The sequence below is a fragment of the Phyllobates terribilis genome, unplaced genomic scaffold (assembly GCF_046119375.1).
Source record: "Phyllobates terribilis strain yellow unplaced genomic scaffold, ASM4611937v1 Scaffold_3__8_contigs__length_932513732, whole genome shotgun sequence".
In the NCBI taxonomy this organism is placed as follows: Eukaryota; Metazoa; Chordata; class Amphibia; order Anura; family Dendrobatidae; genus Phyllobates; species Phyllobates terribilis.
In genome coordinates, this window is record NW_027362763.1 from 884,841,446 (window position 1) to 884,858,399 (window position 16,954).

The 16,954-nt window shown below is 40.0% G+C and overlaps 1 protein-coding gene across 1 annotated transcript in view; it reads right to left on the reverse strand.

The window, feature by feature from the left end:
- Positions 1–1,684: 1,684 nt before the first annotated feature.
- The window catches only part of STRN (striatin), a 106,948-nt gene continuing 91,678 nt past the window's right edge, over positions 1,685–16,954 (reverse strand). The window contains exons 14-18 of the mRNA XM_073672682.1: positions 11,650–11,817; positions 9,605–9,745; positions 7,924–8,025; positions 5,986–6,072; positions 1,685–4,181 (exon numbers count right to left, since the gene is read on the reverse strand). Coding sequence (XP_073528783.1) covers positions 4,012–4,181; positions 5,986–6,072; positions 7,924–8,025; positions 9,605–9,745; positions 11,650–11,817 — 668 coding nt within the window. The 3' untranslated portion in view covers positions 1,685–4,011. The remainder of the gene's footprint in view (positions 4,182–5,985; positions 6,073–7,923; positions 8,026–9,604; positions 9,746–11,649; positions 11,818–16,954) is intronic.

Genomic DNA, 16,954 nt, shown 5'->3' on the forward strand with positions numbered 1-16,954 from the left:
CGCTCCTTCCTGGCTGCCAGCTGATTGCGGGACACTGCACTGAAAGACATGCCGTCACATGACTGACATCAGCGCAGGTCCTTCAGTCTGCTGGCAAACACAGGGAAGGAGACGGGGGGCTGTCGGAAGGTGAATATAATCTTTATTTTATTCTTTTTTTTACAGCTTTTAATGGTACCTGGGTGTGGAGGAGAGTCTTCTCTTCTCCACACCCAGGTACCATCCGCACATTAGAACGCGCCAATTATGCAAGTACAGATGCAGTCTTGCGGAATTGGCGCGTTCTAATGCAAGTCAATGGCGGCGAAAACGCAGCGCTTCCGCAAAATTAATGGACATGCTGCGGATTTTTGAGCGCAGCATAAACGCTACGGAAAAATCCACAGCATGGGCATTGAAAGTGCGGAATTACATAGGGGACCATGGCAGAGAAGGCTTACCATGCGTTTCCCAAGCGTTTACGCTGAGGAAAATTCCGCAGCAAAAAAGTTTGAAAAACGCATCGTGGGCACACCGCCTAATCCTGCTTTCCTGTTCACTCCAGCAGTTCTGAGTCGAGTGCAGGCATTCCTTCCCTGTGTGTTTGTTTTTTTTGCCCTTATCTGTAGAAGAGGCACTTCACTACTTATGTACATAAACTGCAGCACAGATTCATCTCCGCTAAAAGTATAGACCCTTAGATCAGGAATAGGACAGACATTCATAGGACATTTCATAACTTTCCCAAATTCTTATGAAAAAATATTCCCCACAAACTGCAACGAACTACTGTACCCAATTTATTATAGATTTTATGAGTCGGTCCATTTTATACCAACTCCAACTCCACCAAAATGGACACCGACTCCACAGCCCTGGTTCTGTATTTCTATGCGATTGTGAGAAAGGTTGGACATCATTTTCTCTGTGCGTTGCTTCTGCTGGCATTCAAGGGCAACTGCATTGCAGATCAAAACGTGCTACACTCCGCTGCAACAAAAGCGCATGCATAGAGGAAGAACTGAGCGCTGCCGCTTGTAAAAGTTAGCGCTGCCTGGCAGTGTTTTGTGCCATCAGTGGCACATTTAAATCTGCAATACATTGCAAAAAAATTCAAATGATATGTATACTTTAAGAGGTGGCTAGTTGTCAGCAAACCTGTTTTTGCATAAAAAAAAGTTTGATGCATTTGTACAATTATAAAAAAAAAAAAAAAAATGCCATTTAATAATCTACATATCAATAAAAATGTATTCATCCAAATAGTTTTCCCTTTATTCATTTTGAAAATAAAAATTACCATGGCAAGTTGACTTTACCCAGCACTCATCCATATTTATTTCATTTCACATAATCAATACTCAGATTCAAAGGAGGTTTGGAACAAAATGTGTTTTTTTTTTTTCGTTTCCACACGGTCAATTTCAAATCTAATTTCAATGGTTTCAAAATTTTCTACAGTCCAAATATATTGTCTATATATGTACACATTCACAAAATAATGGTGGAACATGCAAAGTCTTGGATATTGCATGTTCTAGAATGGAAACAAATTCAAAAATGTGCATTTTTACTCAAACTAAAATGGTTGCCCTCACGTGAATACATTTTTTTTTTGTTAATTTTCCAATTTCTTGTAAAAGTTGTGAACACTGGAACAAACGTATATGACTTGAGACAAGTTTTTCAATGACTTCTGTGTTAATGCTTGCTTTTGCGTATATGATCAGTAGATTACTTTTGCCATAAGGCTTTCTATTAAAGGCACCTTCTATTACGCCTATAATTAAACTGCAACAGATGGCGATATGGTCTTTTTTTTTTTTTATCTTGCTTGAGTTTAAATAGCCAGTTTTTACTTACATTCAGGTTTTAATCAACTAAATATTACAGTCAGTAAAACAAGCATGCCAACTTAAGATGTATGTACATCAATTGAAACAGCTGTAAATTGGATATAGTATGTAACAGCAAAATACTCAATGTCATACCCATACCATTATTTTTGTGTACACTCGAACTCTATACAAAAAAAAAAGATTAAAATGCACCCCTTGAGTCATCCCATACTCGACACATTTAATATAGGTTTACAATATATATATATATATATATTTATATATAATATACATAGCTTTTTTTAGAATTTCCAAATAAATCTTTGTAATTAGTCTAAAAAGAAAGTAAGAAAAAAAAAACTCAACAAAAAAAAAAGTCAAATACACAAATAATCCACAATTTCAATATCTAAGTAAAAAGCCACATTTCATTTCTTTCCTTTAAACAAGCCAAAGATATTAAAATCATTGTGTTAGATCAGTGGCATTTCAGTTTGCCTTTTCTTAGATTTGCAGCCATTTAAATGCATTTTGCACGAAAACCACTTTTGCAAAGGGCTAAGTTTTCCCAAAACACTTTGGGAAAGACTTAGCAACAACCAAAGATCAGTGTATAATGTCAAAGTCCAGGCGCCTTATTATAAGAGGACATTGATTACATCAATCACTAAAATAAGAAACAGAAGGTATGCGGCCGGTGTGGAGAGGGGGTGGGGTATATAGATTTACTACAGCACTATTGAATCTTCTAGGTAACACGTGTATAGGGATTTTTTATTTATGAGCGGTGTCTATTACAGTGGTTTAGGACTAGAATATTTTAATCAATATATTTCAGTGACCTTAAAAAAGGGGTTGTCTGATTAGAAAGATAGGGCTATATTTTATTTATTTTTTTAAACTGGCCATCCTTGTCCATGGTTTATGCCTAGTACTGCAGCTCGGCCCCATATAACTAAGGCTGAGGAGCAGTAATGCCCATGGAAATGTGGCAGGTTTTGGATAGCAAAACCCCCTGTAAACATTACAGCGTAATCATTGTTATTTTGCACGTTTCAGTATTATGGTTAAATGGCAACAAAACATGTTAATGGTTTGTGTGGTTTTTTGCACACCTAATAACAGACACACAACGTGGCTGCACCATGGGGCCAATTCTTTCATACAGTTACCATTGATCTAAATGTTGTCATTTATTTCTTATGTGCCTAGTGACAAATAGGTTACTAAATAGAATTCTTATTTACACGGAAGATGCATAATTGTTCATGTATTTCTAATTTGAAAGCAAAAATAAAATAATAATAATAAAAAAAAAAAATAATGCAAGTAAACAATGTGAAATTGCTGTTGCGGGAAGTATCACTGTCAGGGTAAAAAGCCTCTAGAAGCAGTACATTTAGCCATTGTGTTGGCCACAGGACTTCCATTCTAATGATGCCCATAATTGCAGGCAATATTCAAAATGGACCTTGGATGTATTGAGCTTATTTAATCTTTTTTTAGAAATTTTGGTTTTTACCTAGAAGTACATTCAAAGAACACAACACAACGGATACTAAACAAAGCAGTTAAAATAGAAAGTGTGTTCTTTTGTCTTGTTTGTACATTGATTTCACGTGTTACAAGCAGCCCAATGGATTGGGAAATGCTTCCCTTCTCAATCGACAGCTCCACTTTGAGAAGGCGGCATAATGAGAACTGACATGTAAGAGGTCCGTAGTTTCCACCAAATATGCTTGCAGGAACTCTAAGTGAGAAAGGGGAGTGCTAAGTACTTGCACGCTGTGTTTCCTATATTGTAGTTAGTTGCCGTCCCACCGGCCGTTTTTGCTTTTTTACATTGTCCCAATTGCCACAACTGCAAACGTTGGAAATTAGTTTGATCCAGGCCTGCCTGGTCAAATGTGCGCCCTTAAAAATAAAATGCTGCTACTTTAGCTCAGAGGTCATTTGAAAGACAGAATCCTGGCTCCAAGCACCAGATAAGTTCACAGCACCCTGAACAAACCATTAGATTAGAAAACAGCACCCCGCAAAACTAAGCCCACAACCTTGTTTTTGCATGTAATCCTGATTATTGAACACAAGAAGAAAAGAAAGGCCGGTTAAATCAAATCTTCGGTCATTAGTAGCACGTCTCTGGTTTTGTGTGGCTGCTTCAGTAAATTAAAAACTACAGGTAAGCATGGTGTCATACAAAAACTTTGGCAAGAGCATCTGCGCCCGCACTGGCTATGTAGCACTTGGATGGGTGGAATGCCACATCGTGAATGGACTCATCCGACTTCTTGCGGTGGGCAGTGAATTCCTGTATGCAGGTCTTGCTTTCCAAGTTCCATAAACGTATTGAACAGTCATGACCTGTGAAAAAGAAGCATACATTAACAGAATAAAACCAGTAATAAGATGAACAAGGAAAACAACGGCAAGAGATTGTCACAGCAAATGCATGGTATTTAGCAGACGTGCTTGTTTCATGACCAATCTCACAAGCTGGAATATATCCGGATGGATGGAAACGGGTAACAATCACTGGTTCTGCCATTTTAGGCAGAAGAGGATAACTGAAGGGTTTTGTCTGAGATTAGGAAACAAGTGCCTCTTTTGTCCAAAGGTTTTTGTTCGTATCATAGCTCAACTGCAACACCAGATATGGCCCACAGACAAGAGCAGATGATTTCTAAATGCCAAATAACCCTTGCACCACTTTTCTCCACTTTCAAAAGCTGAATGTTTTTATTTTTCTATCTACAGATCCATGTGAGGGCTTTTTTTTTTTTTTTAAACAGGAAAACTTATTTTTGATGGTAGTGTTTATTTTCCACTTAATGTACTATAAAAAAAGAATTATTCTTTGTGAAATTGAAAAAAAAAAAAAAAAATAAAATACAAATTTTAATTTTGTTGGATATTTTTTTTTCGGCACTCACTCAATGTGTTGTAAAGATGACATGTTAACTGTTCAGTGGGTCAGTATAGTTTTACTACTTTCATTAAAATAAAGTTTATGTCACTATATTCTGAGATCCATAAGTTGTTTTTTTTCCAGTCATTGGATGTGTGTTAAAACTTGGTTATTACAACAGAAGCTGTAACTTTTATTGGTAACTTTTGGAGGTATTTTTTTCCCCATTTATGGAAAGTGAGCAATTCTGGCCTTTTTTCCCACTGTGAGAGGGACAGATACTATAATAGTTTACGAGCTTGTGTTTATTTTTTTTCCTTAGATTTCGTTTTATTTAACAAGTGGAATAAAGGGGGTGATTTAAACTTACATAAGCATGTCAAGAATAGCGTGAAAAAAATATTACCATTTTGTAATACATGCATATTCTCATATAAACTTTTTACAACGAATTCTTGATTTTCTTACAGTCCTCCTAGAGGCTTCGAACATGAATGACTACATGTACAATACACTGCAATACTTTTGTATTGTAGTATACTGTCAATTTTGAGATTACCTATGACACCTTGTCTATGACAGGGTATTGTAAGATTACAAGTATGGCAGACACATCATAAGGCCATAGGGCAGCCATGACAACCCATCAGCATCCCAAGATTGCACTGTAGAGGGGCAGTGTCACAAATGAAAACCGCTAGACCTCGCTATGCAAGGAGCTGAACCGGTGCTCCATATGACCTTCAGTCATATCATTTGTTTATATGATTGCAAAGAGGTTGAGAACCTAAAACTAATATAGCAATTACAGGTGAGTGCAGTTTAGAAGCATGTGACAGATAAGCCAAAAATCTTATGCGTGCTGCAACTGTACCTGTGAGACCAACAGGAGGAAAGAGGCTGAATACCCCTGCCTCATTTACTTAGGTTTAACACCTTAGATGCCACCACTAATAGCAACTGCAGCATCTAAGGTGTTTGACAGCAGGAGCGCCCCAAGTCTGTTCTAATACAGGGGATTGGCCTAATAGTCAAGGTAGCGATGCTTCAAGTTCCCTAGTGGGGTGGGTGACCCATACAGTCTTCCCATCTCCCAAAGTAAATAGAACTAATAAACCTCCTTTTGCCTTTAAAATGTGCATTTTTTAAAATAAAGTCCATTAAATAATTAATTTGTTAATACAACATATTTTTTAAATTAAGCCCTCTTTATTTACTTTACTAGTGTTCATTAACTAAGTAAATGTTAGCAATACTCACTGCCAGACATCAGGTACAATCCATTTGGATCAACAGCTAAACTTGTTACTGCATCTAAATGTGCAACCATAGAATGAATAAGTTTTCCTGAGGAGAAAAAAAAAAGAAGTTACAATTAATGTAAGAAATTAGAATACATGCAGGTTTTGAGTATTTAATATTTGTTATGAGCATTAATAACAATAGCTTGGTGATCTTGTTGGCTTTTTCATAGACTATTCACATCAGCATAAGAGGCCTCTAATCGGTTACAATTTTTCATCAAAACGATGGCCAGAATGACAAAAAACTACAAACCCAGTTACAAGTTAATGCGGGTCTGCCGATGTAACGAGTTTCTGACACAACAGATTGGAAATTGGTTGTGATTTCCATTCTAAACTAAAACTAGAATGAAAAGGTGAACAAAATCTAATCTGTACCTCAAGCAATATATTGTGGGAAGGTGACAGAAAAGACAAAAACCTCATCTATGCCTCTGTTTATATGTAGAGGTTGAGAAATGCTGGGGAATCATGACCATGTGCACACACAGTGACTGCAGACTTTGCTCTCAAACCTGGCCAAACCCGTTAATTCCTTACCTCTAGGGATAGTTTTCTATATTGAGGTTATGTTTTTTCCCTACTTCAAAGGGCCTTAGCTTTATTTCCACATCTCTACATCTATATGTTTGTTAGGCTTGCTTGTTAGAGATGAGATTCAGGTTTGAATCACCGCATTCATTTTACCATTTAACATAATGGAAATTGGGAAGAAAAATGGTTATTGCAGTGAAATGATGGGAAAAATGCAGTTCTGGCCATGTTTTTTTTGTTTTTCTGGTGTGGGAAAAATGACCCGGAAACTTGATTTTCCAGATCAATCCAATCAATGTGATACCAAACACTTTTTTGAGCAATGCCTCAAAAATTAAAAAAGGTCTGGCATGCAAGTACGCAGTGTTACTGCAGGAGCGAGCGCAGAACTTTCTCATGTCTGCTGTATGCCACACTGTGTGGTATATCAGTGTAGAGAGCAGTCAGAGCAAAAATGAGAAAGTGCTGCGCTCCTGCAGTAATACTACTCGCACACTGGGGCTGGCTTTTCAGGCAGCTCACTCTGATCAATCTACACAGGGGGACGCTGATAGGTGCGGTAACTGAGGGGTGAAACTGTGCTATGAGCGCTAGTGCACCGCCTAAGGTGCGCTGAACACCCTCATTCGCAGAGACAACTGCTTGTTATGCACAAACAATGTTTATTACACCAAAGAGTATGATTTGCTATTTGACCATGTGGTTAGTTTAAATAGTGTTTTTTAAAGTTATAGACTCCCAGAGGAAAAGGGAGGGGCAATAAAAAATTTATATTTTCATAACTTTTTTGGTCCCTGTAGGGGACTGGAACTTGCGATAGTTTGATCGCTTGTTCTATATACTGCATTCTCCCATGATGACTAGCCTGTGGTTAGGATATACAGGAATATCAAGGTAGCTGCTAGGGGGGCCTTCAGCAGGCCCCTGGGCACCAAGACAACCCATCAGCACCACATGTGTGAAGAGGGGAAAGACCCCAATAGACACCAGGACAGAATCAGGCAGAACTTTGGATGTACTATTACGTCCTATGTCGGGAAGGGGTTAAAGAGATTCTGACTGCAGCTGTTTGCACACAGGCACAGATTACTAAGAACTTCCTAAAGCAGCAAAAATACAAAACAAATGATTGGAAAATGATTAAACTTTCTTTATATAATGTGTACCTCTAATGATCAGTGATGTCCAAGCAAATGTATTTCTGTACTTGCTGCAGCAACAATATTTTCAGTTATTGCCATCATACATAGTGCCTGCTAATAATCATCATTCACTATATTCACCAATGCGGCAGACGCCTTAATATTCCCAAGCTAGGCCGAGTAGCTCTGAACTGGGAATCATTTCATCGTATCCATACCTGTATTGTTGTCATAGAACTTGATGTGACGATCTTCATGAGCAGTGATGGTAATTGGAAGAGTCGGATGGCTAATTACTCGGTTTATCTGGCAACTAGAAGCTACAGGAAACAAGTCAGGCATATTAGTCTCTTTAGACACAGAATTTGTATGTAGTACTGCAATACCCAAGTATCTCCTTTAACATTTAGTCCATACAAGATTTTAGCTGAATTTAAAAATTCACTAAAACAAAGTAACAGCTCAAGAAACTAATTTCTATAAAACCTGGTAGCAATTCCATTCTAAACACAAGCAAAAGACCGTAAAAGAAAAGTAAGAACTGTATGTCTATTTTTCAATTTTTTTGGAAAACTGCAAAAAAAAAAAAATATTTAAAATAGTCTTCCCCTTTCCCTAGAAATTTTTATATAAATGTACATTTTTTTATGAGATGGGGGCTAGAAACAGCAATTCGCACTAGAGGCGTTTCCTGCTAGGAACCAGCAGCTCCTGCTTCCCCCCTATCACATGACTGTTGTATCCAGAGGAGGAAACACTGTCAGTGCTTCCATATCTATATACTCAATCCCTTTGTTCAGGAATGGAAACACAATGATCAAAAGGCAAACATAGTAATAAAACCATGTTTACCTTCTCTTTGAGGAGTCTGGCTGTGTCTGACACCAGGATCTCCTCCACAGCTTATAAAGCTATTATATTTAAGAACATTACTGCAGAGTAAAGTGTGGACTTCCCAGACGTTTTATAGTCTATGGACAGTCAAGAAAAAGTTAAACTTTTTTTTCTTTTTAACATGAATTTACAAATAGGAACATGAAGACTGATCTGTTCCCTTGTAATTGTCTCTAGTGACCATTAAGAGTTTGATACAAAAACTCTTCTTCATGTTATCAACTTCCTTTACTAATCAAAAAGAACACGTCTAATTGTCCATAGCAACCAATCCCAGCTTTAGTTAAATAAAAGATGTGATCAGCTGCCACGAGTAAGATTTTAAAGACCTATTTATACACTTAATTTTTTTTTTTTTTATGAAAGGGTGCTCGAAGATGAGCAGTTGCATCCAACCAACTAGTTTGCATAATCAGGCCATTTCTTGACACAAATTTTAATGTAATTTGGACACAATTCGTCTCTTTAGTTGTAGTCATTTTGAGAACAAACGTGCATGTAACCATAGGATAAATACGTAGGAGATGCAGCTCCAATACGGTATATAAAAAGTCAAAGTTTATTGTATATTCAGTTAACGCACATAGCAAAAAAATGTATCGAAAAAAGAAACATGGGCTTGAAAAGCAGATTTTTTTTAGATACACTTTATTTTAAAAGAACATAGAAAAAAGTGTAGCTTTTTATATACCGTATTAGAGCTGGAATCTACTATGCATTCATCCTTTTGTCTACAAGTTTAGAACTTGCATCATCTGAACTTACTAAAAGCTGAGCACAGACAAGCAAGTCTCCCGAACAGTGAGCCGATTGCTGCCTTTTCTATTTGTGCACGCAGCCATAGGCGTAAGTGGGAAGTATGGCTCCTGTGCATTTTAGACACTGCTTCGGTCATACACAATAGTAGGTATTGTAGTAACAACTATGTACGGTGCATCAGTTTTCCTCAGTAATAACCGTAGGCGCACAAAAAGAAAAAATGGAAAGTGCTGGTACAATACATACCTGTTTCTATACAAGACTCTAATGTTAAAACTTTCTGCCGTGTCTCCATATTGAAAATACTTGTGTGCCCGCTATCAAAAGAAGCAACCATGTGAGCTGGGTCACTGCTTACTAGGTCCACTGAGGAAGGTATTCCTAATTCTAAAGACAAATGGGGAAAAAATGGAATTAATTCTTGGTGAATATATCCTATGATATACGTAAGAAGTAATTTAATAAATGCTAGATGCTCGAAAACACAAGTGAAATGCCGTGAACACAATAGGCTGTTACAAGAGTGGCTCATTATTTGTTCAAGCATAAATATATGCCGATGTGCTAGTAGACAAATGGGATTGTGTTACCTCAGCCTTGAATGGTAACATTTTCCTGCTTACCAAATACTCAGGCCCCACCTTGTGGTCTTATATTTTTTGAACTAGAGTGTTAAAGGAGTATTTTAGTTGGAATGAGCGATCGATAGGGGTCAGACCACCGGGACGTGGCACTATTATCCCAACAGAATGGAGCTTGCTTCACCTCCACTCCATATCCTATGGCGCTGTCAGTAAAAGTCAAGTACAGCACTCAAATCAACGAGTTTGGGAGTTGATCCTACTCCTCGTCAGTATAAAAAATCATTTATTTGTACCCAACTATCAATAACAATGATGGCACCTGATCAGCTACATAAAGGCCATGTTCATACGTTCAGTACTTATAAGCCAAAACCAGGAGTGGGTGTAAATGCAGAAGTGGTGACGTGTTTCTATTATTCACATGTAAAGCACCATGGAATAAATGGAGTTATAATAATATTAAAAGATAATCATTTTCCTCTGAATGTTTGACTTACAAAATACTGATGTAAAATAATGACCAAATACTGAACCTGTGAACGTGGCCTAATACAAAATCGTTGGTACAACAAAACCTCCAAAGGAATAAAACACAATACATTCCAAATATACCGTAAATTAACTGCTGGATACATAGGTAGAGTGAGGGCAGATAGAGAGGGTACACTCAAACATTTACCAAGTATTTTCTATATTCTCATTAGAGAGCCCGATTCAGGAACAGCGTTGTTCACACCAGACTTTATGCGATGATGGGCTGGAATCAGACGCTATGATTCATAAAGAGCCTCAACGTGAATCAGGAGCGCTGGACGAGTGGCTTAGCTACAATATTTTCAATGTTATTCTGTAACTTTTTAAATGAAGCAATAAAAATAAATTTGAGTCAATTAAAAGGAATATGTAAGCAGGTTTTCGCTATGGAATCTGAGAGCAGCATGATGTAGTAGCAGAAAGCCTGATTCCAGCGATCGATCACTTACTGCACTGCTTGGTGGATCCCAGTTTTCTCTGCTGTATATGCAGCAGGGCTCACAGAATGCTTAGCTGTGTATAACCCCGCCCACAAAACTGATTGACTGCTGCTTGTGTACATGGTCAGCAAGCTACCAATCAGAGGTGGGGACAGGGTCATACAGATTAGCTGCTCTGCTTTAAAAGCATGACCTAGTCCTGTAGTGATGATCTCCTGCTGATAAAACACTGATTGTATTAAATCTACAACACAGAGACTAATTATTGACACATCACTAGAATCAGACTCTCTGCCCCTACATTATGCTGCAATCAGATTAAATAACAAAAACCTGCCAACAGATTCCCTTTCACATTAAAAAGGTTTTTATGTGGTTTCCTCTTTATCAATTCTTTTTAAGTCATTCTGACTTGATTATAACTCCTAGTTCATTTAAAGGCATCAGTAAGAATATTTTTAGATACTCTTTTTCAAATAGCATTTTATTAAAATGTGCGATTACAGTATATAGTAACACTGTAAAAAATTATTTACCCTGGATAAAATGTGAATCAAAAGTATCCTATATAAGCAGTCATATAAGTGTATATCTGTCAACTAACTGAGAAAAGCATCTCATAAAATACTAACACAATATTCAGCTTTCATCTTGTGCTGAAAAAAAACATGGAAATACTATATGACCAAATGCAGATTCACCTATCTGATTGTTAATGCGCTAACTCCATTACCTTGGTTATCATTAAATATGCTTAAAGCAGGGGCGGCTTCTAATGCATTCCATACTCTAATCGTGCCATCTGCTGAGGCGGACAGCAAACGCTGATGAACTGCGCTGTACACCAAGCCCCATACTGCGTCAGAGTGGCCTTCAAATGCACCTCGCAGAACTGAAGGATCTGGTTAGGAGAGGGGAAGAAATATTAACACGTCTTAGTACAAACAGCAATTCTTGCAAAAAATATAACAAAAAGTTAAGTCACAGCAAACTAGGCATGTGTCCCAAATACCTAGACATTGTAAGTGATAAGTAGGAAGTGTGAGTACACATTTGTAGGCAATGGTTTTCAGTAGAGTGACACCAAAGTCATGAAGGCCATTTCATAGCACCCATCACTTTCGGAGACTGATAATGCAGTAACTGGTGATGATTGTGCAGCATGTGCATGTTCATAAAAAATATTAGCCCTGTATGCCCTATTCAGTAGTCACACTATGAAGGGTACCTTTTCAAATAGTAAAGTCCAAAAGACCACCTCATCACCTATACTTTATCGCCTGTGAGAATTTTCCAATCCCTCAACATATTGTTACTGGACATCTTTTTTTAAAGACCAATCCCCACTCCCTTGCAATTTTTGATGGGCACCTAAAAATTTTTAACTATACATTGCTTTATCCATTACTGATGTTATTTAACGTCATGTACTCCATGTTACATTGACATAATCTAGTTTGTCCAGAGGATTTTGGACAGCGATAGAATTTTCATAAATTCACCTTCCATACATCACTAAAACCGATCTGCAACTCATTACTGTTGAGGAGAGACATAGGATCAAATATTTAATTAAACTCAAAAAATAGGAGATTGAGAGAAACTACCCATAAAGTGTATTATTTCACCTTACATAAGCTTAGATCAAAAGATGGCTGCCATTTCCTGTTTCATAACACCATGCTCTGTTATGCAAGATGGCAACTGGACCTATGACTACATCCTGTTGTACATGTGGCAAAGGTGGAGACTTTATTTATAACTACATCCTGTCGTACCAGGAAGTTCCGGGAGGAAGCTGAATTCTATAGAAGGACTAACCAATCACAGCGCGACACGTCGCTTGGAGACACCCGAAAGAGACCAAAGCCCCCGATGACCTCATGGACCAAGCCACCCACCCTGATGACCTCATGGACCAAGCCACCCACCCTGATGACCTCATGGACCAAGCCACCCACCCTGATGACCTCATGGACCAAGCCACCCATCCTGATGACCTCATGGACCAAGCCAACCACCCCGATTACCTCATGGACCAAGCCACCCACCCCGATTACCTCATGGACCAAGCCACCCACCCCGATTACCTCATGGACCAAGCCACCCACCCCGATTACCTCATGGACCAAGCCACCCACCCCGATTACCTCATGGACCAAGCCACCCACCCCGATTACCTCATGGACCAAGCCACCCACCCCGATTACCTCATGGACCAAGCCACCCACCCCGATTACCTCATGGACCAAGCCACCCACCCCGATTACCTCATGGACCAAGCCACCCACCCCGATTACCTCATGGGCCAAGCCACCCACCCCGATTACCTCATGGACCAAGCCACCCACCCCGATTACCTCATGGACCAAGCCACCCACCCTGATTACCTCATGGACCAAGCCACCCACCCTGATTACCTCATGGACCAAGCCACCCACCCTGATTACCTCATGGACCCACCCACCCGGATTACCTCATGGGCCAACACACCCTGATTACCCCATGGACCAACCCACCCTGATGGCCCCATGGACCAACCCACCCTGATGGCCCCATGGACCAACCCACCCTGATGGCCCCATGGACCAACCCACCCTGATGACCTCATGGATTCGCCCATGGACTTGCCTATTGCCCAATCCATTAACCAATGAATACATCAGGTTACTCCCATTCTAGGGCTAACCGAGCCCCTTTACAGAGTTTATATAAATCTATGTTCGGGTTGAATAAAACACACTTGGAGCTGTGCCATAGCTGATCAAGGAGAGCTTACATCTGACTGTGTCTGATGTTGTTCTTTCTTGCATGCACTTGATCATATCCATTAGGCCAGGAGCAGGCAACTAGTGAACATATCAGTGTTCACCCTAACATTACAAGCTAAAGCCTGCCTCCTGCTTATAATCGCTCTCCCTGTCAGTTTTCATAGGCAATAATGTCATCTGGTAGTTCACAAGAAGATAGTCTTTGAGCATGTATGACCTGGACCAGTAGTCAGACTAGAGATCCCATGACAGAGTCCCATAAAAAATAGGGTTCAAAATATATAGACGTAACTGACTTGGAATGATCTGTGCAAAAAAATAAATAAATAAATTGGAGTGCTACTTTAGAAGTTTGGAAACTATAGCCATTTTTCAAGAAGTTACTCCTATTTCACAGGCACAAAGTATTTGGACAAACTAACAATTATAGATAAAGTAGTTATTGTGACAATACAGCCTATAATCTTAATAAGCCAGAAGTTTAAATTTGTTAATCCAAGAGAAATACACTATTATCTATGTGCATTTGTGTGCCTGGTCAATAAGAACAGACCAGTATTTGTATAACCCTGATTGTTGTCTCCTCTTTGATTCTGGAACAATGAATGTTTGCTAATTATGTTGATTAACCTTAGTGGACCCCATGGCTTATCGACAAGACAGGAGGACAAACTAAGCAAATTCATTAAATGCTCAAACAATGAGACATGAGGCTGCCCTTTTCCCCCCAACCTGTGGATGTATACTTAAAAAGGACATGTGCTTCTGTAGCAGAGACACTTAAAAACAGAGAATCAAGGAGAAGCAAGAGGACACTCAGACTCTCTTCACACCATCAGCTTAGTAGTATGGCTTTACCTAAAGAGACACAGATTTGGATTCCACATGATTCGGCTTAAGGGTACGAGGCCCTGACTGGAAAGATTCGGATCTTCTCCATTAACCATCAGAGAGCCCATGGATACATTTGGGGAGACCAGGTTGGGACGATGAAGTCACCTGGCCCCATGGATATGTTGTTTGGGGTTGCTAGGTGGGACCTTCTGGTCGCCTGGAACCCATGGAGACATTCAGAGAAGCCACTGGTTGAGGTAGTTGGCCCTGGAAGTCCCAAAGTTGCAGCTGTTCTATCCCAGGTGGGCGGAGCAGAAGGGTGAGACTGTGTAATGTTGTACCAATGGGTATTTGCTGGGACTGTTCTGTGTGTTTATTGTCCACTTTGCGGTTCAATAAAGTATTGCCACGCTGTTTTACCCTCACCCTGTGTTGTCTGAGTAGTGTTACGCCCACAGAAGACCCCGGGTCTTCACAGTTATCTTTATTAATTTGACTGCATGAAGTCTGGAACAGATGGATAACACCTACTGAGTTTCCTCCCTTGAGATGCTTTGCAGACATTTTTGGTTGTGTGCACACAGTGACTTTTTACAGAGTTCTTGGAGCAGAATTTCTACATTTTTTTTTTTTGGAGGATTTGGAGAATTCCAAAACTGCCTAAAAAAATGTGTTCACAGTCTTAGTTGCTGCTTGTTTATAGGTGCCAAATTTAGTCAGGAGACTGACAGCCACTGAATTTTCCATTACTATACATACATTAAGAAGCTATTAGTCATTATCCATCTGTATGGTAAATAACTTATCAGTTTTTCAGCATTTAACTTGCATGTCACCATTTATTCAATTCAGAATTCACCTGGAACTCATTTCTGCCATCACATCAGTAAATGCCAGTGACCCAGTTCTATTGGCAACCACATGCCCATGTCATGACAGTCTTCACCACATTTGACAGCTGATGTGGTATGCTTTGGATCATAAGTAGTGTTGAGCATTCCGATACTGTAATATCGGGTATCGGCCGATATTCGCGGTATCGGAGTTCCGATATTTTTACAATATCGGATACCGGAATCGGAAGTTCCCATAATGCCTGCGCTCTGCAGTGTCTCTGAAGGATGACAAGCTGGATGGCAGCGCTCAGCTGCGATCCAGCCCGTCATCAGAATGCCATCCCAGCGTGGGAGAATTCTCCTGTTTAAAAGCCGGCGGCTTTTTACCGCCCGCCGGCTTTTAAACAATCACTCAGCCCCATACTCGCTTCCCCGCAGCCTCCCACTCCGATCCTCCGCTCCCCTCGCCACCTCCCATCCCGATCGTAAGTTAGGACAGGGCGGGGAGCACAGCACCAAGGAGCGGGGAGCGAAGGACCCGGGCGGGGAAGCCGGCAATGAAAAGACTTCACAGCCGGCTTTCCCTTTCTGTGCTGCGCTTTCCCGACGGTTATTTCAAATGAACAGCTGAGGTATCAGGTGATGCTGATCAGCTGTTCATTTGAAGTCACCGCGGTGCCCTCAGAGGGTTCATGTGAGTTCATGCTTGACTGCATTGCATGAACTCACATGAACTTTCCCACGGCCGCACAGGTCAGCCACACCTCACAGACCATCAGCCCGTCATGATTGGTGTGTGTGGGTGTCCGTGCGTGCAGGCAGACATAGGCCAATGTGACACTACTACTCCCATCGGCCTATGTCTGTCCCCCGTCCACTCGTGCCAGCAGGATCAGCTCGATGGGAGCAGTAGTTCCCATCAGCCTGATCCTGCTATTTAAATTGCCCTACTGTGTCCCCAATAAATTTTAAATACATTTCATTGGTGGCCAGTGGTTACCTAAAATAAATTAGTTTATACATTACCTGTCCCCGCCGATCGCCACTTAAAATAAAGTAAAAAATAAAAAAAATACACCTATACTCACCTAGACACCTAATTCCCCGAAGCCATCGATCTCCTGTAATAAAATATAAAATAATAAACCACAACCTTATCCTTACCCCTCCGTAGTAGTCCACGAGTGTCCCACGATGATCTCCAGTTTAGAGCATCCACATAGAATGTGCCGTAAAGGAGGTCTCCGGAGCTGCGCTGCCTGAATGCACTCCGGTGACCTCAGTCAGTGGCTCCAGCTGCCGGGAGCGGACGTGTTCCCGGCAGCGTGAGCTTACAGCAGCCATGCACAGCTGTCACCATCTCCAGATGTGACAGCTGTGCATGGGATATCAGCGCAGGAACGTGGACAGGTAACTATCTTTTTTTAGTAAACTAAGAATTAAATAAAATGGTGTGTTTTAAATTATTTTTTTCTGGGTGTAGTGTGTTTTTTTATTTTTAACACTTTGTAGGTTAGTAATGGGGGTGTCTTATAGACGCCCATCATTACTAACCTGGGCTTCATGGCAGCTGGCGCTGACATGAACCCCAACCCTA